The 17,093-nt window shown below is 43.5% G+C and overlaps 1 protein-coding gene across 2 annotated transcripts in view; it reads left to right on the forward strand.

Moving 5' to 3' along the window:
• Positions 1-17,093, forward strand: part of Serinc (serine incorporator TMS1) — a 32,732-nt gene that overhangs the window by 14,001 nt on the left and 1,638 nt on the right. The window contains exons 5-10 of one of the 2 annotated variants that reach the window (XM_084600874.1): positions 5,971-6,108; positions 7,591-7,667; positions 8,980-9,076; positions 10,132-10,218; positions 12,717-12,899; positions 16,686-16,712. In XM_084600874.1, coding sequence (XP_084457000.1) covers positions 5,971-6,108; positions 7,591-7,667; positions 8,980-9,076; positions 10,132-10,218; positions 12,717-12,899; positions 16,686-16,712 — 609 coding nt within the window. The remainder of the gene's footprint in view (positions 1-5,970; positions 6,109-7,590; positions 7,668-8,979; positions 9,077-10,131; positions 10,219-12,716; positions 12,900-16,685; positions 16,713-17,093) is intronic. The other variant, XM_084600875.1, reaches the window with a different exon arrangement.

The following is a 17,093-nucleotide window of genomic DNA, read 5'->3' on the forward strand; positions in this document are numbered from 1 at the left end:
TGGGATACAAGCGAATAGCGCATGGCGTTCAGATTTGTAATGAAAAGCTGTTTTTTTTTTTTTTTTTTTTTGGGGGGGGGGGGGGGCGGGGGGGGAGTGACTTTATGCAAGTGACGTCGAATGAGGCTAAGAATTTGAGGATACGCATAAGATGTTGAATATATCTACTCCTTGTCATGTTTACTGAAAACTCGACCCCAAGATATGTATGATGCTAAACCCTTCCAAGACGTCGGCAGACGTGCACGGGTGAATAGCACATGTTGACATTTACCATTCATCGGCATGCCCCACTTAACGAAACATAGGTTGCTGAGTACACTGCTAACATGTATAGTGATCATTTTGCACAGCATGATAAATGACAGAGTCGTGCAATATAACCTAAATTTGTACTCACGAGACGATACCACATCATTTATTATAGATTAAAAAAAAAACAAATACCGAGGCCAAAAGAGACCCCTAGGAAGTCTGGGCTCCTGAAAGAACATGAGTTGGTTTAACTCTTTTGAACAAAGCATGCTGCGCTCAGAGACGAATGATTTCCGAACTGAGCAAATCTATTCACTATGGTATCCGAACTATTCATTTTATTTCTGAAGCATTCAATGCATACTTTACATTGTTACAAAAGGAAGTGACGCGCACACGCACATTTCTGTGACCTACGGTCAAAGGCACCAGTAGAAAATTTCCATAGCAGTCACTCATGAAATGGCTTGTCGCGAAGGCTAAATCCTCAAGAAAACAAACAAAAGAGGAAAAGACAACAACACACCAACTTAATCAGAAAACTCTGCCAACGCCGAGCAAACAAATGTCAGCAACCAAAGTGGCTATGATGATTGCATTGCAAAAGGGATGGTGCACTAAACGTAAAATTAAAAAGGAGTCATATATATCTGAGGCAATAATTGACAAGGCACAATGCTGATAGGATGAGGGAACAAATGAAATTAATTTCAAAATGATCGTTGATGATGGCGTGCACAGCATTGGGCTTAAGTCAGGTGGAATATATATTGATCCAGAGATTGACGAAATTTCTTCTTTCCAAAGGGATACGATCGCGTGCTACAATTCAGTTTGTTTATTGATTACAAGTTATGGCTGCATCAAGTATTTCGCGAATAAGCTGGTTTTCTATTTGCCGTTATAGTTGTGTTTATAAAATTTGGAGGGCGGCAGCTGCAGTGTATACTTTCAGGACAGTGAATGGTCAAGTCACCGAATATTTTTTTTCTCGTTGTGAACATGCTTCTTCAGTCTTTTGCTGACACAAGTGGCCTGTCTCCCCGACGTATTCTTTGCGGCAAATAAAAAGATTTAAAATATAGGACTTCCAATGGCGCATATGAAACAACGGGTAATCGATACGCCTTACTGTACATTCATGCATTCGTTAGGCTGGTTTGTTCATGCGTCGATAAAATCTAAATAGACGGTGACGAGCACAAAATATTATAACTCTCGATCTCTGTGCAGTCCTTATCAGAAAGTGGGACGTGATGAACGTCAGAACTAAAGGCTAGTTTTTTGCTTGACCTCTTGCATTCGGTGAAGTTCGATTTCATTTAACAATTTCTTGGCTTCTTAATGACTGGGAAATACAATCTGGTCCAGCAACATATGCACCAGACACATGGTAATTTCAATAATATCAAGGCGTGAGGAACTATAGCAAGGCAGCCGGCAACGGACTACCTTACAACCGGTGATCATAGAACCCATTAGTTTTTCCTTCAGGTGTTATAATCTAATGTTGGGAGAAACAATGTTCTGTTTTTTGACATATTTTCACTCTGATAATTGCGTCTTTTTCGGTTGTGTGAATGTCAGTATAACCAAAAAATATATATTCTGTTCGACAAATTTAGGCGGCTGGAAACAGAAAACGGCAAGTTAACAGAGAGGCATTATGCCTTTCTGCCCTCTAAGTTGGGTTCCCTCTTCCGCACATAGCTGCGTGGTGAATTTTTTTATTATAGCTGTGAAGTTCGCTGAACTTTTGGATGCGGTATTTGGTCTCCGGTGGTTGGCGCGAGGTAGCAATCAGGTGCACCTGTCACGGGGATTACCAAACTGGTGGGACCGCGGACGCACAACGGAGGCTCGGTCGTGCTGCAGAGCGCTCGTTCCCCCCTCGTCTTGCATTCCTACCAGAGACGTCTTTCCAGCGCCCAACTTCAGGCAGTGTTCACAGGGTTGAATGTCATTTCTGTGGCCAGTGCACTTTTTTTTTTAAGGCTATTGTGCGCAAGCAGGTACCTGTACAGTGGCTGACCACTGTGCGATGAGGCGCCAATGGTCGCTTGGGCTGCAGGTGCGAGCACCCTCAGAGACAACTTTCTTCTTTTTTTTTTTTTTTTTTTTTTTTTACCAAGAGCCTTCAGCGATTGCTCCTGCTGCATACGTTGGTCTATGCACGTGTGTGGAAAAGAAAACGTAGGGGAAAGCAGAGGTTCGGAATGCAGTGACGTCAATGCTGTTTGTAAGTTTGCTTGGGACCTCTCCTTTCCCAAGTTTTTGATTAACATCCTTTCCCCAGTCTTTGATTAGCTGACGGAAACTTTATCTTCCTTTCCCTAATCGTCGATTGGTGAGAAGTGTTGCCTTTTTGAAGCCGCCCCAAAAAGGGCGGATACAGAGGGCTTAAAAGTAAGCGCTCTGGTTGAAACCAGGGCTTTGTCTCATCAACCGGTCAGTCATGTAAATAGTTTTCTCCTTGCATGTTTCTGCTTGTTTTATTTATGTGTCAATGAATAGTTAGCCTTTTTGTTTCTGCCGCCGAGTGATTTGAATGTTTGCGAGTCCGAACCACCAATCCATCAAGAAACCCCGATTTCATCATCAAGTGTTCCTCACATCGCCACATGAAGGGGAAACTCAACTCGGCCATATTCACGGAAGATCCTGCTACAGGCGTACACAGTCTAGTTGGCAAGGCCATTTCAAGCCCGCGACATCGAAGTCCTGCTGACGGCTGACCTCAAAATTGATTACGACTTCGTCGGCAGCACAACACATCAGAAGCAAATTCTTCGGATGCCGGCATTGATTAGACAAGTTATATGCAAGAATTCAAGCGGACTTATTTGATGCCACCTTTAGGTAAGCAGGTTCATCACATTTTGTTTGATTTTGTAGGTACAAAGTTACATATTTAATTTAGGCTGACCTCTATAGCTCTGTGATACATGGTTGACAATGCGTTAACAAGTGCAGGGTTGTAAGCAGTCGCCTTGACCAAGCCAGGAAGTCGGTTTTATTTTTGGGGCCATTTAACTGACTACTTAGCGATAATTATACTCTTTAGTAACATTCGCGTGTTCCCTCTTAACGATTAAGCCGGCCTGCAAAATTTAAAATTTGCAAGTGACTGAGCGCTCCTGAGTTGCAGCGTTAACTTAACCTAGAAAGCGTTCAGTGGCATAAAGTTGCACAGCGAATAAAGAGGTCACACTATTGGTTTGGATATCAGCGCAGGCATCTAATTTTGCTATAGAATCATGACTGTACAACATACGCGCAATTTGGACAGCAGTAATCTATTCTGTAGCGCGAAGAGGCGGTGGTGTGGTTGCAAGCTTTTGCCCTATCTTGATCCTAACAAAACGGTCAGGCCATCAATATGACCGGTGGCCTGCTTTCTTTGGTTTCGTTAACGACCTCCTTAAAGTTATGGGGAGTTTGAAGGTCAAAACATGGCACGAGAACAGAGTCACATTTGCATTTTTTGTACATTGTGGTATTTATTTTACGCCCCAAAAAACGAAACTCATCCAGTTTGAAGAAAACAGCCGAAATGTGGATTTCTGAACATGCTCTTTTTTGATGAAAACTTTTTCAGTAAAATGAATGCTAATTTGCCTGCGCACTAGCTGGCTCTTCATAGCGCGCGCTGCCGCTGCACTTCGAAAATATCTAGCTTCTCTAAATGGCTACAATTCATCCTCAGCAGACGCGTGCTTGAAATGAAGAGCACACTACCCATTAAAACTATTACGTACTGCAAAAGACTGGGATGGCCTTCCCCACGATGTTGACGCCACCACCTGCCCATCAGGTTTTGTAAACAGTTTAAATATGCACTTCATAAATACCATGTAGGCAATCATATTCAATCAATGTTTGTACTCCCACCTCTTATGTAATACCCCCAATGTGGGGTCTTTAAGGTAATAAAGTGAAGTGAAGTGAAGTATTCCCTGACCACGTCTGTAATGTCGGCAGTGCTAGCGCAAATGAATTTACTTTTCATATTTTCTGTGCTTTTTTTTTTTTTTACTTTTCTTGGTGCCATTTACTTTTCACCTTCGTGATTGCTTTGCTTGTATTGTTTCTAAAAGACTCTTTTCAGGTTATCACGGCCAGTAACCCTGCTTTCTGGATCAGCAGTCACAGCCTGTGCATTCGGATATTTCTTTCAAGTCTAAGTGTTCTCCATTTTAACGCTGGTCCCCGCTCCTGAAGTGAGGAGCGCACATAGGATCAGCTAATGGTGGACGTACTTGGGTTGACAAAGACAAGTTTTCTCAATGAACTGTTGGTTAATGGGCTGAGGCTTTCCTTTCATCACGATCAGTTTGGCTGTTCGGTAATAAAAATTTGCTGATCCTTGTGGCTGTGCAGTGCTGAGAATTTACTATCTGCGTGGTAATTTGATAAAAATGCCTGAATGCCATAAAAATGTCTGAAAGGAAATTATTTCCTGCTGAGGAAAAATAAAGGAATCCGGGTTGATGATTTTTTGTACCTGGATGTCTGGGAAGAGAAGCATTCCGACCCGACCATATTGATATTGCAAAACGTTTCTTGTGCTACTTCTATTCTGACACTTATCCAATGATGTCCACTCACACTCACATCTACTCTCGCTCACAACCACTCACTAGCACTCACGTCCACTCTCACTCACAACGATCACTCGCACTCACGTCCACTCCCGTTTGTATCCACTCACTTACACTCACGTCCACTCCCACTCGCAACCACTCACTCGCACTCGCACTCACGTCCGCTACCGCCCACATCCACTCATTCCCATTCACACTCACCGCCGCTCCAATTTGTGGCCACTCACTCGCACTCACACTCACGTCCACTACCGCCCACATCCCCTCACTCCCACTCACACTCATGGCCGCTTCAATTTGTGGCCACTCACTCGCACTCACACTCATGGCCGCTCCCATTCGCGGCCACTCACTCGCACTCACAATCATGGCAGCTGCCATTCATGACCACTTACTCCCACTCACACTCACGACCGCTCTCATACGTGTCCACTCACTCACACTCACACTCACGGCGTGAGTGTGAGTGTGAGTGAGGCGATATGAGTGCACTCATGAGTGAGTGCGCCGACCTATGTTGAATCGTAGTGTGCTCAGTTGCTGGCCCCTTGCATTGGTTAGAGTGAATTATTGATGGATTAGTTAGAGTAAAATAGTTCTTCTCTTCTGCCTTCAGCACATGTGCGTTCCAGGGGCATCCTAGTTCTCCTGATGGCTCCTTACAATGCCAACGAATGCTTATGTCATAGTCATGTGTTTTGCATGTTGGCTGCAGCACCTACCAATTCCTGCCTGTAGGAGGAGTTAAGCTAACGACAAATTCTAGTGTGTTTTGCAAGTGGTTTTTATGGGTCGAAACAGCATGCAACATATTGCTTTTAAATTAGACATACTGCAGGGTAGATGTTTTAAATACTTCCACCAATCTTTATAGTTTTTCTGTTTAACATAAAGGCTCCTTGGTTTACTTCATTTTTTGCTCTATATGAGGGTGGGGATGACCTTGAGAATGCACCGTGAGCATTAAAAGTGATAGGTTGCTGTTTTTTTTTTTTAGAAATTTTTTACCACAGTTGATTTGCTACAGTTGTTTGTTCTGCAATGCATTGTAATCCTCCCCGCAAGTCTACTAGGACATGATGCATTTCTGGTTTTCCCTCTTATCTTTCAGTGTGGATGTACTTTGGCATGGTTGGAGGCTTTCTGTTCATCCTGATCCAGCTGATTCTGATCATCGACTTTGCTCACAGTTGGGCCAACAGCTGGGTTGAGAAATTTGAGGAAACCCACTCCAAGGGATGGTACTGTGGTGAGTTCATCTTGTGCTCAGCAGTGGCGTAGCCAGAAATGTTTTTCGAGGGGGGCTGACGTTGCTGCTCAGCCTGCTCAGTATCGAGATACCTGTCGCCAACCTGTCACCTCTCAACTGCGCCATAAATTCTGCATGCCGGGATGCAAAGATTGCACGGAAGAATAGTACCATCCGGGACTTTCGTGATCCATCGAGTATCCTGCACATGAATTGTTTCAGACGAAAATCATTCGTTTAATTTAACAATTGCAGAACTGAAAATTCTTCACAGGCAGTTTTTGAGCCATATACAATTAACATTAGCTCGAATACGTAGTGTTCTTGACGGACCCGCGGATGAAATTATTCTCTGCACTCTCTCCAGTGTGCTTATAATTTTGATTATAGTGCAGCAGCTGCACTCTAACAAACTGAAGTGTTAAGAACAGACGAGGACTCTCAGCAGACCACTTCAACATAAAAACACCGAGATTCAGTGCGAACAAGAGGCCCGAGAGGGAGATGACAGCGCGGCGTCAGAAGATCGAGTTTTGCCTGTGGAGGCTGCGCACGTGGCGTCACGCTCTCTCCTAGTTTTTTTTTTATTATCATTATTTCCCTAGCATTCCATCCCTGCGTGCTTTATCAGCTTATCTAGTAGTATGGCTTGTCTCCTTTGTATGGCCCGATGGATGATTTCAGAAAACTAAATGCACCTTTCGCTTTTTTTATTCCCGCAGAAATCTCTTTTTGAGCGTGAAAAAGACATACTGGAGACAAAGTCCATATTGATTTCCGGCTCTGGTAGCTGTTTTGGTCTGCGGTGTATGACAGTACAAAAAAATTTCGTGGGGGGCTAGAGCCCTATAAGCCCTCCCCCTGGCTACGTGCCTGGTGCTCAGGTATCTTAAGCTATGGCTGCAATCGAGCCTAATTTGCCCTGCTGCAGTGGCTCAATGGTTAGGGTGGTCAACTGGCCAAGCCAAAAAATGTTGGACAAATCCGTGCCGTGGCAGTCGGCCGCATTCCATTGGAAGTGAAATGCAATGTGCCTGTGTGAAGTGTGGTGTCACCAGTGCCATTGCTGGGACAGTGGCTTGTTTTGCTTCGCAATGCCACATAAAGTGTGAATATTCAATGCTTTTTCATCAAATAAGGCAAGTACCCTAAACAAATGGGGCATAAAACAACACTTCCAACCAAATGCATTTTCTATGCAAAATTTGAGTACTAAAATTTCACCAGTTTAGCGCGGAGAAGTGGGATGTGCAAAATTGCGGAACGCGGTGAATGTTTGCATGCCACCCTCTTGACATGTTCTGGAGGCAGTGCAAGAAATTCAAGAAAAAAATGGGAAAAACAGGGTGTGTTAGGCAATAACAAAATTCTTCAATGCTTGCTGGTTATCCCTCTAGGTTTCATTTCTTGTGTCAAGACTCCTGCATATTGGCTTTGCACATGTGGTTCTTTTGTGTGATTAACCTTTCTTTTACTTTTCAGCCCTGCTGACATTCACCATGCTTCACTATGCCCTCGCCATTGCAGGGGTGGTCTTGTTCTACATCTTCTACACACAGGCAAGTGAAACACACTCTAGCCTCATGCCTGTAGCACAGCCATGGGTTCTCGGCCATGGATGTGTCTAGCAGTGGAAGCGGTAGGGGATCTCTTGAGACCGCATTTCTGGGAGCAGGTTGGGGAATGGAGAAAGATTCGAGGCTAAACTGGTGTCTAAAAATGCCTGCTTGGTAAGCCAGTACGCCACGGCCTTCAGAGAATGTGGGAAAGAGATGATGCATTGGCGCTATATGCATGTCGCTGGAACGGATTAGACTGCTCCTAGCACCGCTCTGCTTGCTTGACAGACACTTGAGACGTTCATTCTCTCCCTCCCGGTCTCGCGTGCTATTTTAGCAGTGCTCTCGCATTTCATTTGCTTTGAGAAACTAAAGTTAGCTTTTAACCTTTCAAAACTGTGTCTAGTCAGGTGCGAGCTATCAAGCAAGCAATTTTTTTTATGTGGGTGTAGGTTTTGTAGGCCCCGAAAATCGCTTTGCGACCTGGGGTCCGCAGAGTCCCATTTGAGAAACACTGCTGTTGCACATTCTATGGGCAAGTATACAGTTTTAAAATCTGTTTCATACATATTGTTCAAACTCTGCAAATCTCTGTGGATAAGTACTTCTCATCATGTTGCTTCAATTGGAGGTACTTCAGGGTCGTTGTAATTCAAAAGTTCTCTTGTGAAGGTGGTTGTGTGCCCATAGAGGATCATGAAGTACTTTGTCGAGGTTCTAAATTCGTAATAAAGCCAGCCTATCAGAAATTTGCCATATACAAGGTATATTTTTTATGTAGTAACAGCAGATAGATGTGGAACTAAAGAAAAAGATGACAATCGTACGAGTGCATTGCCTAAGCGCTTCCGTCTGCAGCACTCTCAACCCTGTTTAAGCTAAAGTAAGATGCTGCAGGAAGGTGAGGTGAAGGGCCATCATGTAGTACCTGGATGTAAGTTAGCATGGCTTTCAGTTCTATCTAACCTGCACTGTGACAAAATTGATTTGATAAATAACTGCACTAGTTTTGCTTGTCAGGTCTCGGAAGTTGTGTGAAAGCTCACAGACATGATGAAAATAAAGACCTTGGTATTTGTCTTTCTGTAACCATTTTGTTTGGCTGTGTGCCTGTCTTCTGAATGCTTTCAAAGCAAAGTAGGCATTGCTCATATGTTCTAAGTATGCAGGGACTGGGCAAGAAAAGTGATGTAGAATGCTGAAGGCATGATGGGCTTCTTCGCATGCTAAATAGACTCGTGCATTAAGCATGTGCAGCCCATTGAGTGCTAAATCAATTTTAATTCAATGTATGTCTCTTGCAACACTGCAGGGGGAAGGCTGCACGCTTCAGAAGTTCTTCATCAGCTTCAACTTGATCATCTGTGTTATCTTGTCTGTGGTTTCAATCCTGCCTAAAGTCCAGGAAGGTACGCCAGCATTTTCTTTGGCTGGGATGGGTGTTGATTTGCTTTTCCTGCAATGTACTTTTTTCCAGTAGTTGCACCCCTCTTGTGGCAGCCATGCATAGTATGTTTGACGGGACGGATTACTAAGGCTCCGCCAATTATTTTCTACAGAAATTTGTTCACAATAGTGGGGCGGTCTTATTTTCTAAGGTATAGTTGAGGGCAGGGCTGGTCTCACCTTCAGGGATGCATGATTCATCTGTGGGGCTCACCTTGACCTACCCCCTTTTCTAATCCTTTTTTGGGTTAGCCCATGACAATAGGACTCTGGCGAATCTGGCCGTGTCTTCTCGCTTGAGGCGAGTTAGGGAAAGTGGGGGCAGTGCAATGCGTGCATTTCCGAGGGTCTAGAAGATACTATCACTGCACGTCGCGTCAATTCGTCGCGTCAATGAAGTGAAGGACTTCGTTTTGTGGAAAAGCATGTGCAGCGAATTCCTCCCCCCTTCCATTTTCGCATTGCATCCCAGCAAAAATGGCAGCTGAGAAGGCTTCACGCATGTGCAGTAACATTATTTGAAAAAGGTCCATTGCAACAGTAAATCTTGTTACTTGTGTAGCCACTTTAATGCATGATTTCCATCTTGGGATAAATTCTTATTTATCGTGTGAGGAAAGAACTATATTGTTTATATTAGCCTGGAGGTGAGAGACCTAGTGATTGGCAGGGTTGCTCATGCTTTTTGTATGCCAAACTGGTGCAGTACTCACTTTTACACTTAAAACAGCCTGTCTTGATTTGTATGCTGGAGGCCTAGTTGGCCACCGCAGTTATACTATTTGCCCAGTTGAAGTGCAGAATGCCACTAGGTCTCTTCATTCTCAAAGGTGGGAGCTGAAGGTCTTTTTACTTGCGTTTTATGATGGTGTCCCCTCTAGCTTTATGGAGGTGTAGTGGTGGAATCTTTTGCGGGTGTAGTTCAGTGCCATACAGGCTCCGGGTTATTATTTCAATGAACTTCGTTCATATATATCAACCGAGTACATATCACCCTTCGTTTTTTTCTTCACTGTAGCTCAACCATCATCTGGCTTGCTTCAGTCCTCTGCTGTCACACTGTATATCATGTACCTCACCTGGTCTGCCATGAACAACACCACAAGTGAGTCTAATTGAACACCCTGTGTGTTCAACATGTCTGGGCGATGTCTTGCATGAACTGTAAGTGTGTTCTTGAGTTACTCGTATATTCTCTTTGAATTAATGCATACAATTTAAATGAGCAGAGCAGAGGCAGAAAAACTTTAGTTGTTACAGTATTCTTGTCATTTAAAGCAACATAATTGCTGTTAGTAGATATGAAGCATAGCATGAATTGCACAGGTTCTTGCAGCGGCTGTTGTTAAAGCTTCTGCAGTGTTGGTGTTGTTTGCTTGACACACCAGGTTGCATTATGTTTGATTGATCGGGACGAAGTGATGCCACGCACAACTTCATGGCATCATACCATGCTGATTCTTCAGATGCCAATTGCAGATTTGCCCAAGCACTTAAAGACACTACTCGGGACATCATCATGCTCTTTATAGCTGGATTCGTTCATATCTGTGTTGAATGAGCAACCCCGTTTCACTGTTGTGTTTAGTACTTAGCACTACTATACAGTCCAACCGGACATTGCCATTTTACCCTACGCGAGCTGTTGCTGAAATTTGCAATATTGCAGTGGTAACTGTCAAATAATTTGCATTGTTTTACCAGCTTCTACTTCTGTGTAATAGCTAACAGAGGCTCAACAACTCGGCATTACACCATGTTGGTGAACAGTGTGAAGCGGTTGTCACCCAAAGTGGTGACATCTGCTTCCCCTCTGCCACGAATAGGCCTTCATGCCAGCTTTCTTTAGTAAAGATTATTATGCTGCCACCAACTGCCTTTTGATTGGCATGTACATGTATATTTTTTCTGCTTTTGGAAGTGCCGCTACTGTCTCTATAGTTTTGTGGCCATAAGTGGTAGCAATAGTGGAGTCACCGACTGCATTATTCATCGCTTTAATAGGACGCACGTCACCAGGGTGTGCAAATATCTCTCCTTTTATGCGCCTTTGTTTAAGAATGCAGCTGTTGATGCAACGCTAGGTTTAAGAGCTCTGAACTCAAAACCACACTTCAAAAAGAAGTGAGTCCATTGTGTAATTACAGTGCACTGGCATTAGTTTGGGACTGAACCTTTAATATAAAAGTGGTCACATAAAGATAGTATAGCTGCAGCTAGAAAGCCCTGTATTAACTGAAGAAGGCCTGAAACTTTTACCTACTGCGTGGACAAGAATTCACTGCATAGCTTCATGTTTACGACCATAAAATGACAATAAGCAGTTGAACAGAAACCTTTTGAAATAAGTAAATTATTTTCCCCAAGAAAATTGTTGTACTAAACATAGCATAGAAAAACAGTCAACGCGTCATGCGATTTAGTTAGCTTAGTCATGTGTAGACTTTTTTTTTTTTTTTTTTTTTTTTTGTTCAGTGACATTCTTTGACTTTGCTGCCATGTCATTGCTGCTCTGTCCTTTAATGATGTTCCTGATCCTAACCATGTTCATGCGTCATAACCACAAGGAGGGGGAAACAGTGCAAAGCCACTTTTGCTTTCCTAATGCAGTTGTCAGTACTGAGGCAAATAAGTGATGGAAAAGCTTCAGTGCATTGAGGAGAATGTGTCAGTGCATTTAGGGTGCTGGATATTTTTGTATAGTGCTGCAGTCAAATCCACATATAACGATATTGAAGCGCGAAAAAATGGCCATTGTTATAACCTATAATTGTAATAACTGGCTTATGCAGAAACAAAGAGATGGTAAACTTCAGAGCATTTAAAGACAGGAGGGTATTTTACAAAGATCTGTTCGCAGGAACAGATCTGTCTCAGTCAGCTTTGGTTGGCATGGCAGCTTTCACTCGCAGTCTGTGCAGGTGACAGCTGGGATGATTGCCTTGTTGGCGAAATGATTTTTTTTCAGCGCTGTTATCGTTACATCGACCAGAGCTTCGTGAAATTTCTTGTCATTTGCATTTCAAATGAAGCCCATTGCCAGAAGCAATTCATGCCTGCAAATCCAATGAGTTTACTGGACTGAGGGAATAGTAACAGCGGGAAGGGAGAAAAAGAAAAAGAAAACTATGCTCACAAGGCATGCTGCCTTTAACCAACTTCAGGTTTAATCGTAATAACTAATAATTTGCTATCACAGCATTGCTATAAGCAGTTTATTTTACTATAGGAAATATTTAAAAGCTGATGGTCCCCGAGAAGTCTATTGTTATATCCGATATATTGTTCTCACCAGTATTGTTATAAGTGAGCTTGGCTGTAGTATTTGCTTTTTTATGAATTGTAAGGTCTTATCTCTGGCTACGTATACGGGAAGGAAAGGAAGTGTACATTTGCAAGGCGCGATGATGCGATCCTTGCATCAGAACACTGGGAGAGTATTTTGTGTCTCTCGAGAATGTGTTGCATTTGCTTGAGATCTAAGATTTGCCCACCACCACCGAGTACATTTGAGAAAAGCGTTCAGGTTGTTTCTTGGTGTGACATTCCAAAATGTGAGCCGCACATTGCCTAATGTGGTTCTCCTTCCATCCCCCACTGCAGACAAGCAGTGCAAGCCGTCACTAAGTTTGACCCAAGAAGGCAGCAAGTTTGACACTCAGAGTATCGTTGGCCTGGTGGTGTGGTTCGTGTGTGTCCTCTACTCGAGCATCCGCACCTCATCCAATTCGCAGGTCGGCAAGCTGACCATGTCTGAAAAGATCCTCGTCAAGGAGACTGGAACCAGTATGTGGAACGAAAACTTTTGTGTACTCTTAATTTCCAGGGATTGGGACATGTCTGCATGTGCTGCTTTTGAAAGTTGCTCTGTATTTTGCCTTCTTGATGCAGTGCTGTTGTGGTTAACAAAGCACCATGTGGGCACTTGCAGAATGAGATTCTGCCAGACTGAAGTACATGCTTGTCTGCGGACACCCGCTGGGTGCATTGCGGCTGTTCATAAAAGATGCTGAATAACATTTTAGTCTCTGCCTAAGCTGTCGAGAAAAATTTCAGTTTAGCTTTTAGCACTTTCTTGCCACCTTCATTATGCCTGATGCGAGCCGGAAAAAAATATATTCTGTTGTTGCCTATGCACCTGGTGCTGTTGCTTGCTTGGTGGCTTTGGTGTTTGGCTGCCAAGCCCAACTCATGGGATCAATTCCTGGTCTCAGTGGTGGCTCTTTGCAATGGGGAAAGAAAGACCTTTGTGCATTGCTGTGCAACTCCATGTGTTTGAAATAGGAGTGTGCTAATAGTATTCAAAATTTTGAACACAAACCAAATATGTTTGTTATTCGATTTTTTCTTGAAAAACTAATAGTACTCTGAATTTTCCGAAGATTGGAAATTGCCAATACACCAAAAATTTTCAAATTCATCGTAGCTTTACCGCAATGCTATGCGGTAAATTATGCGGACTGTGCAGTTAAGTGTCCTCAAAACACGATGCGGCCGTTTGATGAAGAGGGACCTTCCCCCTTTTGTGTTTGTGAAGAGCGGAAGAGCGTTTTTCCGGCAGTGTCCACAAAGCAAAGCACTTGACTATACCGGGAAAAAACATTTTTTCACATCGCTTTCATCTCTGCTGCAAACAGCCATTGTACAGGTGCTCATTAGATAAAATTGCTGTTGTGCAAACGGTTTTCTGCTGCTTTTTTCTAGACCCATTCGATAATTGAGCTTTTGGTTTATTCGAACATTTTTTTCTTGTTACTGAATTCAAGTTTACTGAATAGAGCAGCGATATGACAGCTTCACCCGCTTTCATTTAGGGCCTTCCGGTGAAAAAAAAACTGGCAATACGGAATCCTGTATCAAATTTTTCAGTGGGGATACACGTACACTTCTGTGCAATTATAGTTCAATTTTATTTGCAAGTACCATGTGAATTCTGAAGGTAAGGTGAACAATGTTTGCTATTAAATTTTCAGTATTCGCACACCCCTAGATTGAAATTAAAAAATGAATCCAAAGCCTTCCACTGTGCCATTTGTCTCGCAGCCTGCATGCAGCCTTGGGAGGGACAAACCTCATTCATCACATACTACCACATTGTTGCCTGTGCTGTTTGGACAGCCTTAGACTAGTATTTTCACATTGGCTTGAAACAGTTTGGCTTGCTCTGCTTCTCTATCTTATTAGGCAAGTATAGTGAGGTCAAGAAATAGACTGCAGTGTTATGCAGTGGAGGTTATGAACACACTGGACTAAGGCAAGCTGAAGTTTGGGGACTATCGTTTACAGTGCCGTCCACTTTAACAATATTAAAAAAACGGGAAAATCTGGTCGTTATATCTCGACTGGCAAAAAGGAAAGGAAAAACTTAAAAAAAAAAAAGCACCCACCCATGTATTTTCCCATGTATGTAGGCTTGCCTACTGATGAGTAAATTGGGTTGAACAATGCTAATCATCGTAAAGAGTACTACAAGTTACATTAATAGCCATAAAATAACTTAAGCATACTTTAAAAAGAAGAAAAAGTTGGAAATTCGCGCTTGCTTGAGCAGGAGCTGAAGCTTGACAATCGCTTTGAGCATCGCTTCCAGTAGGACGCGTACGCTGGTGGCAGTCCTTTTTGTGTGCACAGAACCGATTAGCGACTGGATGAACTGCTGGACATCCCCAGCCTTGATGATCGTTAAAATTGTATAGTGTGAATTCCTGTATTTTTTCACGAGGCTTCCAATTTTGAAACCCTGCCAGAAATCCCAATGAATGTGCTATTTCATCTCGAGAGCTATCGCGCCTTCAATTTGACTGGTGCCATCTTCCACAGACACATGGTTGGCGATGGTGATGACGATACAGCCGAACCCATGCCACCCAGCCGAACCCTTTGCATGGCAACAGGCAGCGATTGCGATGGCGCTCGCGGATATCTCCATAACAGTCCGTTTTCGTCGCTGATGACGAGTTTGCACGTCATTCTCTTTTTAGTATTTTAATTTTCATTTAACATTAAGACAAATTTTCATGATAAACATCTACCGGGCGGCGATAAAGTTATCGTGTCTGATGTACCGCCGATAATCAATCGTTATATCTGGTTTATTTTTACATTGGGCCAATGGGAAAACTGATAAAATAAACTGATAAGAATTTGGTTGTTATAAGCGATATATCGTTATAAGTGGACTGCACTGTATAGTAGGTTCTCACAGATGCAGTACGTTTTTGTGAACCAGTGTCCATACAAAGGGCCCTGTGATGCTTCAGAGGAAGCAGTGACAACAGCTTTAGTACAACTCTGCCTGTATTTGTGGTACCAAAAGGCATGTAGTAGTGTTAGGTGTAACTATACTCCGTTTCATACATCAAGTGCAACACTGCCAAAGCTAGAGCTCTTGCTTGCGCTCCCCGCATTCGCGATGAAAAATAGTGCCTGCTCTTGACGAGAGAAAATAGTTGCTTTGCCTGCAAGTTTAATACATCTTACATTCGCCATCAACTCCATAAAAAGCACCTTTTTTAGGGAGAAAAAATTGAATGCGAGTAATTTGCATGTTTTGTTGGTCGTTTTCATTCGTGTCGCGTTTTCGCTGCCCCGCAACCCTGCCAGCGGTGCCCTCCGCGCTGCGCAACACAGCGACCTTGACTGCATCATCGTAGTGGATATTTTCTGCAAGATCCGCACTGCGAAGATGTCCAGGCACGCGAAGCAAGTTATTGCGAACGTGTATGCTCTGAATAGAGCCCGTTTCCACAAAAACCACTCGGTCACAAAACGAGCGCGCAGTGATACGCCTCCATTTTTTTTTTCTTGCGGATTACTTGCGTAGCTTTCGCTGCATTGCACCTGATGTATGAAACGGAGTATAGGACCCAAAAGTGCAAGCATCACCAGCGTAGTTTGCTGTGTTTCCCTTATTTCAAGTTGCCGTTTCAGGGCTTTCTCTAATAGCGATTTAAAGTCACGGAGTTTGGGTGCTTCCAGAGCATTATTAGCTGCTCTTTTCAGAGCAAGTCTATTCCAATCGCAGATCTGGGCAAGGGCTTGCTTCTTTGAATCATAGGGAGCAGTCGCCGAGCCTAAATCGTTCCGTGGAGCAGTCCGGAGTGCTCTGTTAAAATCGGTGGATTCGATTGGAAAGTATGTGAGATGTAGTCGTGCTTCTTCGGCAATTTGTTGTCTCTCAGTCTTGCAGACAAGCGTGAGAGAAAGAGTGCACGGAACGCTGGGTATTTTCTCTGTGGTGAGCGAACACACTAGCTTGCTTCGGCTGGAACATGAGTGTTCCAAATGCAGATTTGGGGCAAGTGCTCTCTGCTGGATTCAGAGGCCTTGTTGTGGAGCATGTGGAGCATGTGTACCAGTCAGAATATGCGATTGGAATTCATCATAAGAGAAAGAGTGCAAGGAAGGGAGGCAGCTGTATTGGTTTTGCCCCTCCTTCCCCCCGTTTCCTTGTTTTTCAAAGCAGTGGCGCACAGATGAGTGTAGTACAGTCACTTTGAATTCCTGCACGTCACTTCACTGATGTCTTGTTCTCCACCTTCTTCTCTTTTTATCTCTCCTACACTTTGGCAGAGTCCACCGCACTTGTGGGGAATGAAGGTAAAGCCCATGTTTTTTACTACCCGAAACTTGTGCGTCTGCCTTCCTGTCTTCATCTTTCTCTTATGCGGCTCACTTGCATGAGGGAAGCACTGCAGTACTCTTGTTTTAGGTGGTCCTGACAGTTCTCTGTTGTTCAACGATAGGGGTGCTTTGTTGCGATTGCTTTCATTTATACTAACGTGCAAAGCAAGTGCATGCTTCTAGTTACTAGGCTGTACAGACAAGTGGTGCATAGTGACCAGTTCCACTTGCAGCATGGTGTCGATTCCAGACAGCAGGAGTGCCAAATCCTAACGACAAGCTTCCTCATTTCCTTGGCATCCATAAATGCACTGGTGCATCCACTGTCATGTGACCACCATTGCAGGTGTGCAGAGC

The sequence above is a fragment of the Amblyomma maculatum genome, chromosome 4, assembly GCF_055883805.1.
Source record: "Amblyomma maculatum isolate TAMU_Amacu chromosome 4, ASM5588380v1, whole genome shotgun sequence".
Classification (NCBI taxonomy): domain Eukaryota; kingdom Metazoa; phylum Arthropoda; class Arachnida; order Ixodida; family Ixodidae; genus Amblyomma; species Amblyomma maculatum.